Below are 23,115 nucleotides of genomic sequence, written 5' to 3'. Positions count from 1 at the left end.
CCTCTGTCTAGCATTAAGGTTAGGTTGAGTAAAGTTGTATTTTAGACCATGGTGATTGGATCGAAGATCAAAAGGTTTCCCACTCAAGTAATGTCTTCACATTTGGAGGGCATGTACTATAGCTGCCAATTCTAAATCATGGGGGCCGTAATTCTGTTCATAATTCTTCAATTTCCTTGACTCATATGCAATCACTTGCTCATCTTGCATTAGTACTCCTCCTACTCCTTCCCTTAATGCATCCGTTATGACTACGAATTTCTTTTTTGGATTGGGTACTCTTAGTATGGGTGTAGTAGTTGAGTTTTCTTTCAAATACTCAAAAGCTGATTGACATTTTCCAGTCCATACGAAGTTTTTCCCCTTTTTTTGAAGTGATGTGATTGGGTAAGTTATCTTGGAAAAATTCTTGACAAACTTCTTATAGAATCCTGCCAATCCCATGAAACTCCCAACTTCTGTCACATTCTTAGGTATAGGCCATTCCTTAATTGCGTTGATTTTTGAAGGATCTACAACTATTCCTTGTGCTCATATAATATGTCCTAAAGACTGAATTTCTTTTTGATAAAAAGCACATTTAGACAATTTCCCGTATAGTTTATGTTCTTTCAGCCATTGCAAGACTTTTTCTAGATGCTCTTGATGTTCTTTTTCATTTTTCGAATAGATTAGGATGTCATCTATGAAGATCAGTACAAATTTATCTAGACAATCTTGGAATATACTATTCATCAAATTCATGAAAGCTGTTGGAGCATTGGTTAACCCGAAGGGTAATATTGTAAACTCATAGTGCCCATACCTAGTTTTGAATGTAGTCTTGTGAATGCCTTCATCCTTGATATGGCGCTGGTGATATCCTTACCTCAAGTCAATCTTTGAAAATACTGTAGCGCCTTCCATTTGATCAAAGAGGTTGTCTATTCTAGGAAGTGGGTATCGGTTCTTGATGGTGACCTTATTGAGCATTCTCTAATCTATGCATAACCTCATAGTTTCGTCCTTCTTCCTGACAAACAATACTGGGGCTCTACATGGTGAAACACTGGGCTGAATAAGTTTCTTGTTTAACATATCCTGCAATTGCATTTGTAACTCCATTAATTCTGTGGTGGTCATCAGATGTGGAGCTCGAGAAATTGGTTCTACTCTAGGTAATAAATCTATGGTAAAGTCAAAAACTTGGGATGGAGGTAATCCAGGGAGTTCTTCAGGAAACACATCGTGATATTTCTTTAGGTAATGATACTTCTCTTCAAATGATTCCTTTAATTTTTCTCTAATTTCTCCATCTTCAAAAATGTAATCATCTCCATAGGTGGTATTTATAGGATTTCTCAAACCTTCAACTTTTATTGCAACAATCTTGCAACCTTTTCTTCCACATTTCTTGAGTTGCATGGCAGATATCTGTTTTGATTTAATTTCATGTATAACCCCTTTAATGCTTACAGGTTTGCCTTGGTCATCCAAACAATCTACAATTCTAGCAAGACAATCAACCTTAGCCTTATGCTCACTGAGCCAATTAATGCCTATAATGATATTGTAAGATCCAAGAGGTGCTACACACAAGTTCAATTCAGTGGAGAAATTTGGAAAATCAACCCGAGCTTGAAATAGACACTGCTCTACCTTAGCCCTTGACTCGTTTGCATACTCGACTGTCCATGGTTTTGCCATAAAACTAGATCTCTTTGGAATTCTACTTAATAGTTTAGGTGATATAAAACATTCAAAAGCTCCAGTATCAATTAAAATAGAAACAGGGTTCCCATAGATCTTACTCGGAGTTTCGATTGGGCCTATCGCTTGCTCTGCTTGTTGATTGTCAAGTGCTGCATGAATTATTTGCTGATATACATGTTGTTGAGGTGGAAGGGGCGGTTGTGGTGGTTGATTGGTGTTAGTTTTAATAGGACATTTATTAGTATAATGATCTCCTCCACAAGTGAAGCATCCTGAAGGTGGCCCCTTCTTTTCACTGCCCTTATTATTCTTATTTGTATTGAAATTACTTTTACATCTTTGATTCCATTCCCTTTTGTTTCTGGCTTGTTAAATTTATAATCGTTAAACTGTTTCTTCTGAGATCTAGTAACAATACTTTTTGTATTCCAATTTGTTTTTCTTTTATTATCTTGGATGGAATCATCTTTCTTGATTTTATATTTCTGTGGGACAGCCTTTTCTAGAGCTTCTTCCATAGTTTGAGGAGTAGGAAATCAACTGCCCCTCTGATCCTATTATTCAATCCCATGTTGAATTTCCTCACTTCCAGGTTCTTATCCTGTTGGTATGGTGGTACATACTTCACTAGTCGGGTAAACTTCTCCCAATACTTATGTACGGCCATATATCCTTGCTTGAGATTTTGGAAATCCAACAACTTTTGGTTATAGAAGGTTTGGGGTAACCAACGGTTCCTAAGAATGGTTACAAACTTCTCCCAGGTAATCTCAGTGGTTTTAATATTTAGCTCAACCTTGGTGTTTTCACACCATGTAATAACTTCTGCAGTAAAGTGGTATATTCTCCAAACTGCTTTTGAGGTTTCCGAAAAATTCCTAATTTCAAAGTGTTCCATTTCTGTTAGCTAGGCCTTTGCATCCTCTCCAGATTGAGAACCAAAAAATTTAGGTGGTTTGATCTTCTTAATATCTGTGGATAGGTCATTTACTATTTCGAGTTTCTTCTGTTTTTCGTTTTGAGAAGGTGAAGTTTGAGGGGTTTCCTTGCTATGTTCAGAGACTTTTGTTTCTGTTCCGAGAGGGGGCGAGGATTGCATTTCCTCTTGGTCATGCCCCATCTGGGCTGCCATTTCATTCATTCTTTTTTCCATATTATCCAACTTCAATTGCATTTCTTGCAAAATGTGAAGTAATAAATCAATGGAAGATTGTGGGTTATTTTCATGGACCATGTCATGGCCTGCAACATTCTTATTGCTGCTCATTTTTTTTTCTTACTGATTTTACCTAGAAATTATCAAGATCTTATGTCAATTTGTTGTGTTATATTGTTTTTTATAAACATGATTTGTACAAGATAAAGAGATTGTGAGTAGATAAAACACAAGGATAAACCAATTTATTTAATCAATTTTTAATACTTCTATGCTGCATTTACAACAGCCCTTATTTGCAAAAATTTCCTCCTCAAAGGATGTTTACATTATAGATTCAATCATTCTGAATTTTCTTTATTTTTAGTGTCCAGTTCAATTTCAGACTTGAACATATCCTGCACCATCCAAGATCTATGGAAGTGCATAAGAGGATTGGCCTGATGGACGTTCCAATTTTGAATTAGTTTGTTTCTATAAGTTGCTTTACTAGTAGGAGTACACCTGACTCTTTCCTTCCTCTTTCGGTGCAAAGCTTGCTTTAGGGTTTTATTGTCCTGAGGCATGGAACAACAAGTGTATCGTAGTTTGGTATGTTCCTAATTAAGTATAAAAAGATGGATGCCTTGCTTTCTTGTGAGGAGTTTTGCGTACTTGCATCTTGTACAGTTACTCTAAATTTTTTCATGTTTACTGATCTTTATGTAAGCAGTGTGCCTTAGGTTTAGTGTCGAACCCAACGCTCTAATACCATATGTAACAAACGAATTTTCATAACAAAATAAAGAAGAATTAATATCTGATTTCACATAGAAATGAAAGAGTTATCTTCAACTAACTTTTGAAACAAAACATCTTAAATCCTTTTCATGAGACTTTAACTGATTTAACTACTAACGATTAACTGTGATAACCATTCAACTGAGATAACTGAAATAACGATTGATTGAAGTAATCGAAATAACGATTTCCTATCTTGCATATAGTAAAGTAGATACATGATCAGTTACAAGAGTAATATAAATGCATTTCGGGAAAGGAAACAAGAAACATACAAGAAGTAACTGGCGAGTCTTTAACTAGTTGTGCAAGCCCCGACTTTCGGTAAGAGGAGAAGCATTGACTTAGGCTTAACCTCCCAACCTCGGACCAATATCCATCCCCACACAATCTTTTGAAAAGAAAGGCCCTCCCTATTCCAGGATTGGGCTTGGGGTACTACTAGTGCAACCACTTGAGCATTTTCGGTGTTTAGAATGTCTGCATAGTTATGGACATACGTGTTTGAATAAATGGCACTACTGACATCAAGTGATCTTATGAAGGCAAACATGCCCCTTTAACGACCTTGGCCAAGGTTTTTGAATGGGTTCTATTAATCGATCACCATCGCTCGACTTGACAACAGGAAACAATAAATATGAACATGCATGAGCTATTAAATGATTTCCTTATTTTAAAATAATATTTGTTATGGCACGTCTGATTTTACTTCCATATTATTTGCAGATTTCTTTCTCACCTCTTCACCTCTTCCATGGCCATACAGCCGAGTGAGTCCAAGGTGTTTAAATCTTAGAGTTTAGCCAACTCATTTTGCTGATTCATCAGTCAATACATCCCAACTTATATGACTCGGGGAAAATGTAAGACTTGCAAAAGAGTATCATTTGATTCTATCATACAATAGTAAGATAAAGATGCAAAAACATATCATGATCGATGGTTCTTGACTCGACTTGGGAAGTTCTGATGTAATGAGAAACTGTTTGGTGAGATCAAACAAAGATGATGTACGACATTTCAAGGAACTATATCTTACTGCTGTAAATACAAATGCAATAATAACTGATAAAACACATTATAAATCATTTGGATATGGGAAGCCAATCACATAACCTGGTAAGTTTTGAAGGTAATTGAGCCTTGGCTGGACGCTATCAACCAGTTCCTTCAAGGAAGTAATTTCGAATACAATCTTAGTATGATTACCAATCACGACTTTCAACATAGGTATTATTGAGATGGGAATGTTGTGGCAAAAAAAATGTAGAGGGAAAATCGTGAGGAATGCGACTCAATGTTTTTGTATCTTCTTGGTTTCTCGCGGCTTCCATAAATAAAAGACTTTCCAAAATAGCCAGCTGTAACTCATGAACGATTTTAAAGATTGTCTTCTTGATTCTTTGATATCGAATGCCAAATGAATATTTCGGTTTTTAGAAAAGAATTGAAAATAATATGGAAAGATCTTGAAGGTTATAAATCAAGAATAATTTATAGTATATTTATCTACTTGCACATAGATGTATTTATAAGATGGCATCATACTATATATTTTATCCAAGGTCATATCTTTATTATGTATATCTATATACATGTTTTATTTGGAATATAATTTTATCTTCTTGCACATGTATTTAAATGTATGTATTAGATAGAATCTTGTATAAAAATGATACTATGGTGTTACTTTTATTTCTATATTTATGTGCATGTACATAAATAGGTGTTACACTGAAACAATAATGTCAATCATAAGCTATTTAAAGGTATGTACTTTAATTAAGTTAAATCATTAATGTTTTTAATGTTTATTTAATAGCTCATGCATTGTCCAAATCATTATACCCTGCTATAGAAGCCGTTAGGTCTTTACCAAGATAGTTAGAGGTCATACCTGTCGACCAGATAAATGGACTAAGATAGTACCCCATTCCGTTGATCCCGTTTAGCAATGCTTCTCACCTTCGTCTTCTCTTGCAATCACCCGTGCAACAATTTCCACAATAATAACAAGTTCCATGATAAATTTATAACAGCATTTGATGGAGATATTAGCAAGGAATTTAATTATTAACCAAAATTCCGAAACCAAGTAATTGTTAACTACTATCATCATCATATGATAAATAATGGATAACGGCCATCATCAGTAAATAGTTAAACAAATAATTGACAACGACCATTTTCATAGAATAAAGTGGTTATATTTAACTACCCCATTCACATGATTATGAAAGAAAACCATTCAATTCAACGGCTATGATAAATTTAAATTACGTCAAAAATTTGGGATGTAACAAAGAAGATTATGTAGTTGAATGGCGAGGAGGCCTTGTTTGGATGGTGCAGGATATAGTCAGCCTCGTGGAAGTTTAGGCAATGAATTAACTTCAAGCAGGGGCTACAACTGATGTGTAGGAGGCTAAAGTGGCATATAATTGAGCCAATGATGTAATTCATGCGAATAGATGCCAGTTCCCTCCCAGATGCACATGAGTGCCACCATGAAAGGCCACAAGTTTGATCAGGTTTTGCACCATGAAGTACTTGTGGTTGTATATTCAATGGAAACCTAAATGAACCCAGGACTGTCTTGGATCCATTTCCAGACCAGCACCACATCCAATACATATGCAAAGTAAAAGTGCCAAATCTGGAAATTTCACATCAATACTCTCTTTAGTCCACTTAATGTACTAATTCTTTTTAATTTTGTTATTTTTGTACTTTCAAGAAGCACTTAAGCCTCTGCTTCATATCAGATTTATGGATAAGCAAGAAAGATCCACCTTTCACACAAAGATCTTGTAGGAGAATGGATGACTACCCAGCTCCTGCAAGACCTGTATTGCCTTTTACTGCCCCATTGAAATTGAGCTTTGAGGAGCCTTGCCAAGGAGGGCTTCAACAGCTTGCTCGACAATTTTTGTTTTTCTTTATTACCCTATTAACTAGGGTTTCCAAGAAATATGTTTTACCTAGCAATTCTTTAGAATTTATGCAAAGTCGACATGACTGCTCTCAAATCAGTGTGCTTACCTGGTTTCAGAAATTAAAGAACAATGACCACTTTACTGTCTAGAGGTTACTGGTGGCAAATAAGTATAGGGAAAGGAGTAATGTCTGGCCAATTTTACTTGGTATTGGCAGCTTAAATATTTTGATCTAGAACTGTGAATGTTTGTCACATATCATGTTATCAATTCATGAAGACAGTTTCTAAAATTGATTATTATTAAGTGGTAGTTCAATTTCTTCTTTCTTTTGAGAAGAATGCATTTATATTGTGGTTATGGAAAATTATATTTAATGACCTGAGTGTGAAACATATGGCAGGGTCCAGCTCAGGCTCAAAACTTGAGGGATTCTTTGGAAGAGGCAAAATCTGACATTAAAGTGAAGGTAATTAAGATTCTAAATTGAAATAGCTTCTGATGTTTAGATTGTTGTCACAAGTATTAATATTTCCTGAATACACCAATAGTTTTAATATACAATACCTTCAAGACACATCTAGATTGTATTGGGGAAACAATGGATTAGAAGAGTTGGAGATGAAATTCTTTTAAGAAAGTGAAGTCATGCAGCATAGTTTATCTGCTTTGAATGTTAATTCGTCAATATTCTTTAGAGTAGTGATGCCCTGGTTTGTTATCATTGTGATCCAATTCTATCAATTTGATTGTCAAATCTCTATTGTGGCTGTTTTGGTTAATTATTGGTGCTTAGAATAAATTAATATGGGATACTGATCTTCTAATTAATCAACAGTGGTTATGTACTCAATTATTCAAAGCAAACTTTTCATGGTATTTTCTTAGGGCTTTTAATTGGGAACGGTTGTTTGAAGTGCCCTGTTTCTAGAATATGCTAAAGAAGCGAGAGCTGGCAATTTCAATATTTCATATTGGTGGGTGCTTCTACTTGTAGAGACTTGAATTGGTTGAAACATTTTTTTTTATGTTGCTTAATATTATGTTTGAGATGTTCTTTTTCATCAGTCAACTGTCAAATTCCATTTTTACGGAATATGAGTACAAATGGAATGCCTCTGCTGATTGTCATCACATATGATAGTCCAAAGTGGGTCTGTTTATACTTTTCAGTTATGTCTGTACATCTATCTGCTCGAAATATATAGTCTAGACTTCCTTTATTTATTCATTACCATTAATATTTTGAAAGAATGTTTGCCATCTGTTTTCAGTATATTATAAGACTTAAAGCGATGTATTTTGTTCTGGTACTTCTAGTTGCTTAGTATTCGGCCTTTTAAATCTTGTTTGATAGCTGCTCTATTCCTATCGACATCTCATTATTTTTAGTTTTTTTAATGATAAATTCTGCTTTGGACCATATTTAGCTTCATTGCTCTGAGAACCTTTTTCGGGTTATTTGAGTCTTTGTAATGACTTTGTGAAGGTCATATCAGGTTTCACGTTTCCTCTTCGTTACATGCTTAAATATGGGGTAATAATCAGCCTGCCAGAACGACATAAGTGAATAAGAAATAGTAGGGCCCAACCCATCAACAACTCTCACTGATTTTGTTCTTGGCTTTTGTAGCACTCTGATGGCAACTGAATTATGTGATTATATGGATTTCATGTACACGAAATTAGATTATGTAATAAAAACTTACGCAGCTCAGGTACTTACACCAAACAAACAAGATTGTACCTTCACCAATCTTATTATCTGATAGGACTCATGATAGTTTACACTATTATAAAATCACATTGAACTATAGGTTTTGGTTATTGATGTCTATTATTTACATTGCAAAGATGTTTATATTGCAATTATTGCGCTCAAATTTTTGTACACCGAGATGTTAAATTGGAAGGTGCTGCTGCATGTAGATTGGCTTAAGGAAAGGTTCCAAGTCTTTTGCTGAGGCACGTGCAGCAGGCTTTTCAGAAGAGAGTGGAACACTTGGTGAGATTATTGACACTATATCTGGCAGTGACCTTGTATTGCTATTGATATCTGATGCTGCGCAGGTGACTCCTTATTACCCATTTTAGAGTAGAAGATTTTGTACGTTATCTCTTGCTGGGATAGATAACATGCAATGTAATGATGTTTGATTAATGACCATGCCCAGAATTCAAAATAAAGCTTCCTATTTGATTTGATCTTTTGCAGGCAGACAATTATCAGCAGATATTTTCTGCTATGAAACCAAAGAGCATTCTTGGTCTTTCACATGGGTTTTTACTTGGACATCTGAAGTCCAGTGGTGCTGATTTTCCGAAGGATATAAGTGTAATAGCTGTATGTCCCAAGGGTATGGGCCCATCTGTGAGACGGTTATATGTACAGGGCAAAGAGATCAATGGTGCAGGAATAAACTCTAGTTTTGCTGTTCATCAGGTGCTTTTTTCTTTATAAACAGATTATTTGTAGCTAAAATTTGTTATCCAAAACTTTGATGGTATTGTGCATGGGTTTTTTGTGTGATATCAAAACTATATCAACTTAGTTACTAAAAATTTTCTTAGTTACCCCGAGTTTCTGGGAGGGGGGATAGGGAAACGGGTTGACTTAATGTTTTTTCTGGAAATAAGGGGATGGCGGGAACTGCAGTGGGGATGGGTATATGAAAAATAGGGAACATTAAAAATAGATGGGAAATCTGAAATTGCAAATATATTCATATGATAACATTGATAAATCTAAAATCATTCATCATAGACTACAGTATGCACAGCTATTGAGTTGAAACTTGAAGTGAGGTTTAAGATTTCAATTTCATATATTAATAACTTCATACTCAGATATAATTCATTAAATCTGGAACCAAAATGCCCAACAGCTGCTAGTTTTAACAAAATTAAAAGTATCATATCAAATAATCATTGCATCAATGCATGATATTGTAACATACAAACTAACTACCAAATAATAATATCATTAATATTATTAATAATGAACAATTTATGAGAAGTAAGTTTTTAACTTTTAATCCTTATTAACAGAAATAACCACTTTCTGTTTGAATATAAATTCAGAATAATTGAATAGTTCATTAACTTATTGAAAGAAAGATATAATATCACTTGAATAACTAACTTCAGATGCAAAAGAGTTAAAATAACAATTTCTGTTTCGCTAACGCGGAAAGAAAATAATTCATTAACTGAATTAACTAACAATGCATAAACCATAGATTTTGATAACTGTTTTCTTTTCTGCTTAAGCTCTTGACTACTTCTAGGGGATTAAGAGTACGATTAGAGGGTTTACCTCCCATCCATTGATCTTACAATCTCGACTTTAATAGTCTCCCACCCAACTTTCTTTTGGAAATGACCCGACCCTATATGAGGGATATAGGAATGAGATCTCGTCTTTCATGCCATTTGAGACTCATTGTTAGAACCCACAACTGTCGTAGCTAGTTACACCCTATAGAAATCTTCACCTATGAGAATTACCTTCTAGCTAGACATTCCCTATTGGTTCTAGTGACTGACAGTTACTACCCGTTTGCATAGTACCACCTTGGCCAAGGTTTTATAGATGCAAGTGCTGTATTTCATGTTGTCAGAATTACCTTCTAGGTAGACATTCCTTATTGGTTCTAGTGACTGACAGTTACTACCTGTTTGCATAGTACCACCTTGGCCAAGGTTTTATAGATGCAAGCGCTGTATTTCATGTTGTCATTGTTGTCCAAACTTGTGTAAGAGTCTATTTAACACTTTCCTTATGTCTACTGACCCTTAGAACTTGCTGTCCTAAATGGCGATTATAGTACTTAACTCACCAAGGCCATGTGAATGCATTCCTAATTCTCTTGGCTGTTCTTATTTACCCCTTCCTCTTCTTTTAGTTAAAAACATAATAAGGCATTGACTACCTTATCTCTCTGTAAGTTTCAGATCCTATTTTTAGTTTAACGATTGATTCTGATTCAAGTTACTCTTTGACTATAGATAAATGGTATATATATTAAACTGTCTTTAATTCTATACATCATTTAGATAATGAGGGTTTCTTCTCTTGATAAGATTATGTTTCCTTTATATTTTAGTAAAGAGACAATTCCTCATTCATTAAAATGAACTCTTTGTTTATATGCAAATGTACATTGATTTCATTCTGTTTGAATATATAGATGACGAGTATATTTCTTATGCATAGTATATGAATGGAGACATTACAGACACACAATCAATCATGCATTCTTATTGGATGCACATTTAAATCTGTTTTCCATTGGATGCTGATTTATCATATGCACAGATACAAGTATTCTTAGGTATGCACCATGGTTACAGGGAGACCCGTCTGTAACATCCCGTTTCTCGGGTCTTAATTAACAACCAACATACTCAAAGAAAAATATAGTTATCACTTCATCTTCATAGGAAGTCAGTTAAATCAGTTTCGTTCATATGAAAGGGATTGACAGTTAAATCAGTTAAACAAAATTTCTTAACTAAAAATTTGAAACACCATCAAATGAAATTACTACAGAAATTGAAATCCGCATACCATGAAAACTGAGATTGAAATCAAAACTAGGGATGCTTCTGCAACCAACCGGGTTAGTCCACAAATACCTCTACAACAATATCATGAAATGACTTCCATCCAAAATTGTTAATTTAAAATCAAATGACGATTATCATTAAATACCACTATGTAAAATTAGGGCATCACTTACCATAGTAATCATTAGGGCATCAATTACCATTGGAATATTTTAGGGCTTCCAATACCATTGATTCAATTAGGGCTTTCAATACCACGGATTCAATTAGGGCTTCTGATACCACTGTATCATTTACGGTTCTAGTTATATCACTCAATCAATTAGGGCTTCAAATTCCTTTCCTTCCGATTACTTAACTGTGACAATAACTCAAGATTAGAAAATATAATTATATTCGATATTCATATAAATGAAAAACAATCCATGAATCTATCTCTTGCATCTAGGTGTAATGATGAGTTAACTCAATTAATCTTACCAGCTTGCATATTAATTAGAAAAGTGATAATACTTGTTTCCGACAACCAATTGAATGTATGACTTATGTTTGTCCGATGCACGTCTAACAACTTATAGAGAGGTGAAACATTGTTAGGGGCTTAACCAGCCAACTTCGGACCAATCTTATCCTCACGATCTTTAACGAGAAAGGCCCTCCCTACCCAAAATAGTCAGGGACCATCTTCTCATCAGCCGAGCAACTTGGTATCTAACCATACCCCTCGGCTTGGCAGTAGGAGATTACATTAAACAGAATCATGCATGAGCTATTACATTAATTCATATTAAAATGATAAACATTGAAATGTCATAACTAATTATAGCCAGGTGAGTCTTAAGTGTTTGGGATTCTCAGAACAACCGGTTTTGTCAAATATACAAGAAAATTACATGCATCCAACACTTCACAATTTGTGATTACATGATTACGTTCTTGAAGGATTCTAGAATTTGTTTCTAATTTCTAGTGGCATAATAATTCATGGATCCATACCATGGTTACTTGACTTCCACTTGCCAGGAACAAGGTTAAATTTAAAGGTGGTCAATTTGTAAATGTCGAACTAAATATCATCATGATAAATGTTGAGAATTGCTGCTATGAATTTCAATGTTATTGTACTTTTTATTTCAAGTTTTATTATATATGGAAAACTCCCCTTAAGAGATGCTATTTAACTCTTTTTATGATGATTTTGGAAAACTATAAAAGTTCTGAAGAAAATCATTATCAATTACATTGATTATACAACAAAGCTTATAACGTGATCTTGATCAAGAAGGAACATTTCTCAGTCTAGCCGACTGCTATAGAAGATCGAATATAACCTACAATCTATTGTTATGGAGTTCATGAAAGCCATCAACAAGTATTCATATAATGATTCCATTTTTATTATTAATCTCTCTTGACCTAGCCTACTGCAATCGGAATTCATAAATCGGAAAGATGGAAGAATAACAAGAACCTGTTGGTTTCTAAATTGGACCTTGGTCTCCTGCTGTCCACCAACTAGTATTCTTGCTCGGTTTAATGCACCACCCACTTGTAATGATAATGCGATCCGAAAATAGGTAGGGTCTAATCAATCCGACTCTCATACCGTGATTTAGAAAGAATTGAGCTTGGCTTGGATTGGAAAAACGTAGCAATAAGGAATAGAATTGAGAGAGAGATAGAGAGCTGCCGTCGTGGTTGATTTATGGCTTGATTTAAAGGTTTAGCCATGGCTCCTCGACTTCTATTAGTTATCAAGAAAACTATACGAATTCCAATCATTAATTCGATTTAAATCGATTAAAAGTAATAATATAAAGTTAGAATATTATAATCGATTCAAATTTCCAACTATTTAATCGATTATAAATAAGGAAAGCATAAAAGAAAGGAAAGAGAGTTGGAAGGTTATAGTTCGAATGTTATAATAATTCAAATGTTATTATAATTCGAATATTATTATAATCTTATATGTACATGTAAACTTCACCTTATTAAATTACAATGGTGCCAAATCTTTTTTTATATTATATGCACGTATATAAATATTTATTAAAATAATATGATGAAAGATAAATTAAAATCCTTTAAGATACTTTATATTTTCAACCCAATTATTTTCTCAATTTATTTATTTAAATAGCTCATGCGGGTCCCACAGATGTATCCTGTTTCAAGTCGCTAGGTTCTCAACCCATTTGCTCAATGATGGTGATGCTTTTGCCTAATTCTTTTTTGACAATGCTTCCACCCCACCGACATGCTTCCTATAAGGAAATTCTACACCATTAAATTATATTATCATAATAAATTATTTAAATAATCACAACGGTTAACCATCTTCTTAATTTCATGAATTCTTGATTAACGATCAACTAACATGTTATCTTCACTTGAAATCATAACGAGTAACTATCTTAACATTTCGTTAGATTATAACAAATTAAATTGCCAATTGACTTCATGTGAACCTCAACGACTATATTTCAAACTAGGTAAAAAATTAGGATGTAACATCGTCTCCCCCCCTAAAAGTTTCGTCTTAGAGACTTTTTGCGTCTCCAAAGACCTCAAAAAAGGTTGGAGACTTCATGAAAAAGTCTCCTAAAGTCTCCTAATCCAAAAAGTGAAGTCTCGTTGAAATCTCTTGATATAAATATAAAATATAATATTAAATAATTTTATATATTTTAGCCCTCATTTTAGTATTTTAATGCAAAAATTAAGACCAATGAGATACAATATTTTGATTATGTGAGTTTTGAAATATTTGACTCTAAATGTGACATTACTATTATTATTTGCTTTAGTCTTTTAGTTTTATGGTATTACTATTTTCAAATTTTGTATTTGGTATTAGACTCTTTAAACTATTAAAAAAAAATACCACCATCTCCAAGTACCCCCATCTCCTGTTTTTGAAAAATTGTCATATTGGTACCAGTACCAGTTGCAAAGACCTCCAAGTTTGCCTGTCCACTGGTGACCTTGGTATGCACATATATTGAGCATTCTTCGGCAATAGTAGTATTTATTGCTTGCATCTCAGCTCTTAATTCAATTGTATACACTGAGAGTAGATCAATACTTGTGATCACAATGAATCGAGCAATATGCATGATAATGATAGCATAATGTGGCTATATCTACAAGAATAGAAAGAAACCTTCTTGATTATTTTTGTGAATGTAATGAAATGATTCCTCTAGTCTCAAGCACTTCCTGAGTTTCCTTGTTGATGTGATGAGCACAAATTTAAAATACCCCTTAGAGCTATCACCGAGTGATAATAAATTGATATTGATTTCCTAAGATAATTGCCAAAAGTATTGCTGAGCAGCATAATGACCTTCAAAGAAGCCAATTCTCTCTTAGCATGAGCAATGGGGAAAGGAGTGAGTAACTTCTTCTTGACTATTTGGTGGCAAGGAGGAGTTAAATTTGCCACCCAAGGAAAAATATCTTGGCGACGAGAAGATGATTAAATGCAACACTATTTGAAGGCCATCTTGATTAACAAAACATAATATAAATAATTCTACCAAGCTCATGACGTGCAAAGGTTGCAAATACATACATACATACATACATATATATGTACATATAAACATTTGTGTGTGTGTGTAACTTACACACGTGTTATGTATATATACAATAGAACAAATGTTGAATGGTGAGATTGACAAGGTTGTTCCTTTAAATGGATAGAGGAAGATAACAATCAACAACTAATAATCAAGAGCCATTACTTTTTTTATTATGGACAAGTATAAAAATGACAAGGAACTCGACATGACTAAGGAAGACCAAGGCTATCTATTTTATCCCAGGACTCGATGACCAAAATACTTAGCTACGGTAACCTGCTCGAAAGGTATTTCCAACTTTCACCCCATGTTTGCCCCTTCTCTCTTTGATGATATGCCCCCCTTCTGTTCATGGGATTGATCCTCTCTTGCATTTGTTGACTAGTAAAGGATTAGCTATATTCACATTTTTTTCATAATAGTTTAAGCAAATAAATTATCAATAGCGTCATTAAGCATTATTCATATACAAATGTGATTTCCATTAAAATATTATTAATTAAGTAATCTTCATTCATGCAAGCATAATCATGTTAATCATAACTCTCTTAATTAAACATCAAAGTCCACATAAGTAACTAACTTTATACTTCCCACGACACAATTATTACAATTATTTGAAAGTCTTGAACGAGGAAGTGATGTAAGACAAATAATGTCAAAAGACTCAAAGTCAATAGTCAAAAAAGTAAACAAAGATGGTATGCTGCTGCCCCTGATCTTCATCCAAATTAGTGTCACTGTCACTATTAGCCTCAACCTCAAAGGTTGCAATCCTAACCCATCTCTTTGGTTCGTCATTTTTATCAACCTGAGTGGTGTCTTTGAAACTTATATTCCACTATAAAGTTGGGTCCATTGATATGTTGGAGTTTGATAATTCCTTAGTTGCAAAGCACTATGCACAGATACTAACATCTTCACTTGTTTAGAGGTAAGCCTAGTCATCTTGATGGAGTGGGTAAAGCCATGTGTAGATCAATTCCTCTTTACAACAAAAGAACTAGCAACTTGTGAGAAGTGTCCTCAACGTTGTTGCATTTGGGTCATGCCATTGCCACTATCTACTAGGGATTTTTGGTGCCATTATTGCCCTATCCATCTTTGCCTTTCGTATGCTGAAGTTTTAACTATCAAGATTTGAGAAGCCAACACATTGTGCACGAAATATACTAGATTGCTCTGGTGAACACAGCTTTCAAAGGGCCTTCATCAACCCATGTCTCACCTTGGCACCATCACAAGGAGGGGGGACCTTGAAGGCTTGGGTTCATAACATTTTGGATTTGGTGGAAAGACTGCCATGGGAAGTAGAGTGTTCATAGTGTTCCACCTCTGCATGACAATCGGCATAATGCACTGATTAAGATCCAATGGATCATCCTTGGCCAAATTAACTTCGTTCATCCTTAGCCAAATTCAGGCTTGGGTTCATACCATTTTGGATTTAGTGGAAAGACTGCCATGGGAAGTAGAGTGTTCATAGTGTTCCACCTTTGCATGACAATCGGCTTAATGCACTAATTAAAATACAAGGGATCATCCTTAGCCAAATTAACTTTGTTCATCTATTGAATCATGCTGTCAAAGTCTCATATATCTCTCCAAGACTTGGGGAGTCCTTATCAACATATCTGATGACATTTGCAACAGGTGAGATGATGGAGCAAACATATCTGCAATGCGCAAACAACAAATCCAAATAAGAATACAGACAAAATCATATTTTTTAAATTAAGTTTGAAATTAGTATTAATTAAATGAAATTTGAAAGCTAGAATTTTTTAAAGTAAATCTAAAAATCAGCAACGTTTTGCTTCACAATGGACCACTAGTCATCATCAAGGAAATTTGTTTTATGAGTTTTCCTTCAGGAATGTTTGCATTGGGCTATCTATTCCACTTTGATTCACCACCATCATTTGTCTCTACATCATGTGCTTCAATCATCTTACTGACAAAATGAAGCAATTGGCATATTTTGTCCCTATCGATTTGCAAACTTTTTCCTTTGAAAAAACCCTAAAGAAAGCAAGTGATGTGTGGTGGCTGCAAATGAACTTTTAAATATTTCTAGCTTGTCTTCATTGCTTTGCCTAATCTAATGCCCCTATGTCCTTCAATACATTATTCAATGCATGAAGATTTCCAGTTGGACATTTTTTTTTGTGTTTTGGGTAGCAATCGGTCCAATCGGCTTATTATCTTATGCGATCCATGTGGTCTGATATACGCATCATGGAGATCCTATGTCTAGCTTCACAACTCGATCTAATTTTCCCAAATGAAGTTATTTAAGATTGGTGTGGTCCTATATTTGGTTTCTGATCCATGTATGCGAAACATAATAGTACATCATTATATGTTGTTATATACGTGGCAAGCTTCTTCGTGTGTTCACACATCATGATGTATCAAATTGGGAATTTTCTTATGGATTTGGGTCTTGATCTATATTGTCTGTAATACATTTTTTTGTCTTGGAGATTGTTGATTGGATAAGCTGACTTGTGGCTGGCGATCTTGAATAAAAGTAGGGTAGTAGTTCTTTTTAAGGGATTGCTTTGTAGTGGCTCAACTCAGAGATCTTGGTAATGAGGAGAGTAAATATATCTGACAGGGGAGAAAAGACCATGGCAATAAGGAGCTGAGGGATGATCAAGGACCTAGTAAACATACAAGGGCAAAAACTTGAGGCTATGGAAGATAAAGAGCTTGATGAGCTAAGGGCTTCTACAGTTAAAATGAACATTTTGGCTGATCAGGCTGTGGACCTGTGGACTTTCTAGCTGTTCTTTTGCCGTCTTTCTTTATTTTTTATTTTTTTGCTGTCTCTGTTGTTTGCCCTTTTGTTAAGGGTTCTTTGGTTCTGGATGCTTCTACTCTGGGTGCTGATGCATAGTTTCATTTGGACTTTTAATGCTTATATGTTTTGCTCTTTGTAAAAAGTTTCGGGTCGTATCAAAACCTGTTTTTTCTTAATCAAAACTTTTTCCCATACTACAGGATCCCGGATGGAATTTGAGCAAATGTGGAATGAATTTGCTTGCCATGTCAGTGATTTTGACTTTTCTAATTCCATTTGTATTTCTGTTTAGGTCTATGACCGCTGCGATTCCTGACTGAAACGACATCTCATAAATTCTACACGTAGACAAAACTGCCAAAATGTGATTGCGTATATTTCTGTGTCTGAAAATAGAGTTTTGAGCAGTTTTAAATTGTCTTATAGTCCATTCTTTGGACTTTTCTGTGTATATTGTCCTTGTGCATTGCCAATATTGCCATATTATTATTTTTAAAATCAGTGCAAATGCTTACGGGAGCTGACCTTTGTGTCTCTATTCTTTTAGAAAAAGCTAACCTGTTTGCAGCAAATGCCATACGTATTCCAAAATTTGGGATGTCTTTGTGACTCTTTCTATTAACATTGACCTTTTTAAATCTAAAATGGAGTATGTAATTGTATTTTAATATAGACTTTTCTAAGTTTTGGAAAGCTGCGTGTGTGGGTGAAAAGAAGGCTGTGTAGGGCTTACAAACAAAGATAACAGGGTTATCCACATTCATGTATTATTTTTTTCTAAGAATCAGGAAAAGTTGAAGTGTATGTGTGTGTTTGTGTGTATACTTATGTATATGTGTGTGTATATATGTATATATATTGTATGCACGAACCCAAAACAAATCAAATCCAATGCAAAAAAATTGGACAAATTTTGAACCCGAATCTCAAATCTGCATCCATACCAGAATCTGAACCGGCAACTTAGTAAAATATCAAATATATATATTGACTTTTATTGTATATTTTTTAGTGATCCAAAATTTATTGTTGTCGAACTCCAAACTTGTGATATTGATTAAAAGTAGGTAGCATGGATATATATTTAATATTCCATAGACTAAGATGATAGTTTAACTTGATTGCCAATAAAAGATATCAAAGATTGATCAGAGACTATTCTGGATCGGTTTAATTAATCAAAAGGCTTGCAGACTTCGTAGGATTCTCATTTATAATCATATCAAGGATTCTTGTAGATGCGGACTGATTCAACTCATTAATTAGGGTATTACCACTACATCCAGCATTTTCATACAATGTGAAGCTGTAATCCAGTTTTAAAATATGCTGTCTATTGGTGTGGTCATGTAACCTGTTCAGGTGAGTAATATTAATATTTATGTGCTTATTGTGATAGCTTTTTGTTTTGCTCTATGTTGTAGAACTTTGAACTTGTTTATTGGTCTATGAAATTAAAAAATGTATCAAGTTCAATTTATGATCTATTGATGAAGGAAATCACTAATATGGTACATAAATTCAGTAATATGAATGCTTTTTAAGCATATATCCAAAAGTTAATGTATACAGTATGTTTTGTTTGATAAACTTGCAAAGTTTTTCCCCATCTAATTAAAATTTGTAGGTCATCTACCAAAATTTTAAACTATAGTTTTAAAATTAAGTGTTATTTATTTGAATATAAATGTTAACAGTTAAACTATTGAACTTTATTCTTGACCAACAATTGTTTTGGTGCCTTGTAACCACATTTTAAAAAGATATTTTGGTCAACATGGATTATTGTAATAGGGATGTTTGGACTGCCAACATATTTTTTTTGACTGACTTTGTAATTGAAAAGTTAAAACCACGAGTTAATAAGTTGAAGAAATGCAATACACGTTCTTAGTTTACATCTCTATTGTCTAGTGTCTAATATTGTCTTTGCTTATTTCTGAAAAATATTAAAAGCTACTAAGAACACGAGATTTTTACATTCCATGTGAATGAGTGAGAAAAGCTGTTGGAAAAAAAAAAGTAACTTGTTCGGTTACACTCTACAATCCACCATTAGGGCAAAGAAAGAATACAGGGGATGCTCACTATAAGAATCTTCCACAGTTTTATTTTAAATTCTGCATGTACAGTTGTTTAATTATATATTTTATTAGCTGTATTAGTTTGCATGCACGTTTGAAATTCATGTGCATGCAATTATATTCGTCCAAGGACCAAAACACACAAACACCAAGTACTTAAGAGTATTGCAAACAAAAAATGTGTCTTCTGATAAAGTGTACACTTAAAATGGAGGAGAGACTGTCCCACATGTCCCAAGCACTTTTCTGTTCATGACAGAATGATTTGCTCAAGTTTGAAATATCTTTTTAAGTTTATACTGGCAGTGAATAAAATGCAGTTTTATAATTTATGTTTTGAGTTGTCATGGACTTGAATTTTTTTTTATATTGTGCTTACCCAGGATGTTGATGGGAGAGCAACTGATGTTGCTTTAGGTTGGTCAGTTGCTTTAGGTTCGCCATTTACATTTGTAACTACCCTTGAGGATGAGTACAAGAGCGATATATTTGGAGAGCGTGGTAAGTGTATATTTGAAGGTGATTTGGCACTTTTTGTAAGTGGAGACAAATTGCACTGTTTGGTGTACACGAGGATTCTCTTGACTCTTTATATTACAGGAATTTTGTTGGGAGCTGTACATGGTATAGTTGAAGCCTTGTTCAGAAGATATACTGAACGTGGAATGAATGAAGAACTTGCTTACAAAAACACTGTGGAAGGCATAACTGGGATCATATCAAAAACTATTTCCACAAAGGTATTCACTGAATATGTTCAAAATGAAATAGTATTTAGGGTTCTTGGTCAGTTGAGTGTATGATTATTGGATGCTCTTTTCTATCCTATCAGACTTGTTATAAGCTTTTTAGATTTTGTTGCACTGAAGCTGTCTGAATTTATGATGTAATTTCATATTGGACAAATAGGGAATGCTTGCTATATTCAATTCTCTTAGTGAAGAAGGAAAGAAAGAATTTGAGACAGCATACAGTGCTTCATATTACCCTTGCATGGAAATATTGTACGAGTGTTATGAGGATGTAGCTTCTGGTAATGAGATTCGGAGTGTAGTCATGGCTGGGCGTCGATGTGTCGTAAGCTTCTTTTATTTCTGGCTGCATCCTAATTAATGTTATTGGTCATTTTGGAGATATTGGAAGTATAAGAATTTCAGTTGCTTGAGAAATATCTTTATTGACCAAGAGCATCCTAATTGCCTACATCTTTGACAGGAAAAGGATGGTCTTCCAGCATTTCCAATGGGAAAAATTGATCAAACTTGGATGTGGAGAGTTGGTGAACGGGTGCGCGCAGTTCGACCTACTGGTGATTTGGGTCCTCTTAATCCGTTTACTGCTGGTGTTTATGTAGCATTGATGATGGCACAGGTAAGAACTAATACTGATCTATACTGCAATTTCTTGCATATGTGAAATGTAAATCATTTCTTGCATTTTTTTGTCATATATTTTCTATCTCGACACCTAATTCTAACCACTTTGAAGGTTACATTGCTTACACTGGCCCAGTATTTTAAATTAAAAAAATCTGTATATGCACTTGTCATGTTTTTTTGGTGTGTTAATTTTTAATTTTAGTTGAACATCAATAGGTTAAAAAACATTGGGTCTTTCATTCCTTGCATTGGCAGCATGGAACTTATTTCTTCTCTTCATCTTGTTTTAGGTCATTTAAAAAAATATTGGCTTTTTGTTAAGCAGTTATTAACACTTTTCTTTCCATAGTGCCATACCTTGGCTAGATTTGTTTCATCTGTTGGAGTTTTCAAGTTGAACATTAGTAGGCTCAAAATATTTGGTCTTTCTTTGCATTGGCAGCATAGAATTCTTTCTTCTATTCATTTTGTTCATTTAGGTCATTTAAAAAATAGTTCTCTTGTTAAGCAATTTTTAACATGCTTCTCTCCATACGTCTGGTAGATTTCTCGTCTGTTGGTGTTGCAAGTTTGTGAGCACATTGTCTTTTTATTTGGTTATTTGTTTCTTTTAAAATGTACTTCAAGCTGTGTTTTTAAATCACTTTGACTTCTAAATACATTCATGTCAATGATGTTATGAAAATAAAATCAAGCTTGATTATAAGTCTGGTCTTGTTTGAATCTAACCTCAAAAAGTTCCATGTGAATTGAATGCTGACTTAGATTGAGATCCTGAAGAAGAAAGGTCATTCATACTCCGAGATTGTTAATGAAAGTGTTATTGAGGCTGTGGACTCCTTAAATCCTTTCATGCATGCTCGTGGTGTCTCTTTTATGGTTGACAATTGCTCAACAACAGCAAGGCTTGGGGCAAGAAAGTGGGCGCCTCGATTTGATTATATTCTAACTCAGCAGGTCAGTCTCTTTACATTTTTGAATGCATTCTACTCATCTTGGTTTAACGGTATGGTATATATATTTGTGTGCTGCTGACATTTTTAGTTATCTTTTTAGGCATTTGTAGCTGTTGATGGAGGCTTGCCCATTAACAAAGATCTCGTCAGCAACTTCCTCTCAGATCCAGTGCACAATGCTATAGAAGGTTGTGCAAAACTACGGCCAACTTTGGACATTGCTGTTACAGCTGATGCAGACTATGTTAGGCCAGAATTACGGCAGTGAACCCTACAAAAAATATAGGCTAGCTACTGGGCCATACTTCGTTAAGAGAAATTTGTGTTTCAAGATCCAGTACAAGAATGTTAGGGATTGTTCTGGGCGAGGTCTTATGATGAGTTTGACTAATGTGCCATATGCAATTTTTGAGAAAGATCAAAACTGGTGTGGAGATTTTAAATTAATGCTGTTAAGGCATTTTTATTATTTAAGTTGCCTTTGAGTTTGATGTAATGTTGAAAAATTGAGGTATTAAATCTTAAGGACTAAAATGAATTTTGACAAAAATTACTGCTCGCCCCCACCCTTCCACCTAGTCTTGTACCCTTCTCTATAGAGTTTGTTTAGCTCGGTAGTACTAAGTAGAAAGCAAATGGTTTGCCAATCTCTTTTTATAGGTAAAAGTTATGGGATAGATTAAACATGCTTACGCAAGTGTATGTTTAGCAGTTGCTGAATAACCAAAAATGTCATGACAAAATATGAGGTTTATTTTGCCTTTCATTATCTGTGCCCAAGTACGCTTAATGTTTTACTCAGTGGGAAATAAGGTGGACAATGGTTTTCGATTCTCATTGATAAATTAATTCTATCTTGAATGGTTATATAGCATGTGGAGGAAAGGATGCAAAGAAATGAACTTCCTACTGACTGGTATTACAGGAAGGCAACAGGAACTTTCTTTCTTGTCCTTGAGCGTTGCGATTTGATAGCAGGGAGAACTAGCCACTGCAAACGGTTAGCAGGGCACTCTCGGCTGGCCAAGTTCAATATAGAAGTTTAAAATTCATCGACCACATGGGAAAAAAATGTCTTTCTCTAAGTCAATTAAATTGTCAAATTTGATCAGCCCTTCAAGAGATTTTTCGCTCCGGATTTGCATATGGAGAAAATGTCTAGTTTCC

At 34.4% G+C, this 23,115-nt stretch overlaps 1 protein-coding gene across 1 annotated transcript in view; it reads left to right on the top strand.

Annotated features, from left to right (window-relative positions):
• LOC149530237 (ketol-acid reductoisomerase) overlaps positions 1–22,498 on the top strand; it is a 49,320-nt gene extending 26,822 nt beyond the window's left edge. Inside the window, exons 3-11 of the mRNA XM_089811107.1 lie at positions 6,971–7,036; positions 8,497–8,637; positions 8,783–9,010; positions 19,997–20,114; positions 20,214–20,353; positions 20,523–20,690; positions 20,829–20,984; positions 21,758–21,949; positions 22,049–22,498. Coding sequence (XP_089667233.1) covers positions 6,971–7,036; positions 8,497–8,637; positions 8,783–9,010; positions 19,997–20,114; positions 20,214–20,353; positions 20,523–20,690; positions 20,829–20,984; positions 21,758–21,949; positions 22,049–22,216 — 1,377 coding nt within the window. The 3' untranslated portion in view covers positions 22,217–22,498. The remainder of the gene's footprint in view (positions 1–6,970; positions 7,037–8,496; positions 8,638–8,782; positions 9,011–19,996; positions 20,115–20,213; positions 20,354–20,522; positions 20,691–20,828; positions 20,985–21,757; positions 21,950–22,048) is intronic.
• The last annotated feature ends 617 nt before the right edge of the window (positions 22,499–23,115 follow it).

Source organism: Cupressus sempervirens, chromosome 11 (assembly GCF_028749045.1).
Source record: "Cupressus sempervirens isolate cs-2001-9-10 chromosome 11, ASM2874904v1, whole genome shotgun sequence".
Classification (NCBI taxonomy): domain Eukaryota; kingdom Viridiplantae; phylum Streptophyta; class Pinopsida; order Cupressales; family Cupressaceae; genus Cupressus; species Cupressus sempervirens.
This window is presented reverse-complemented; position numbering and strand designations above follow the sequence as displayed.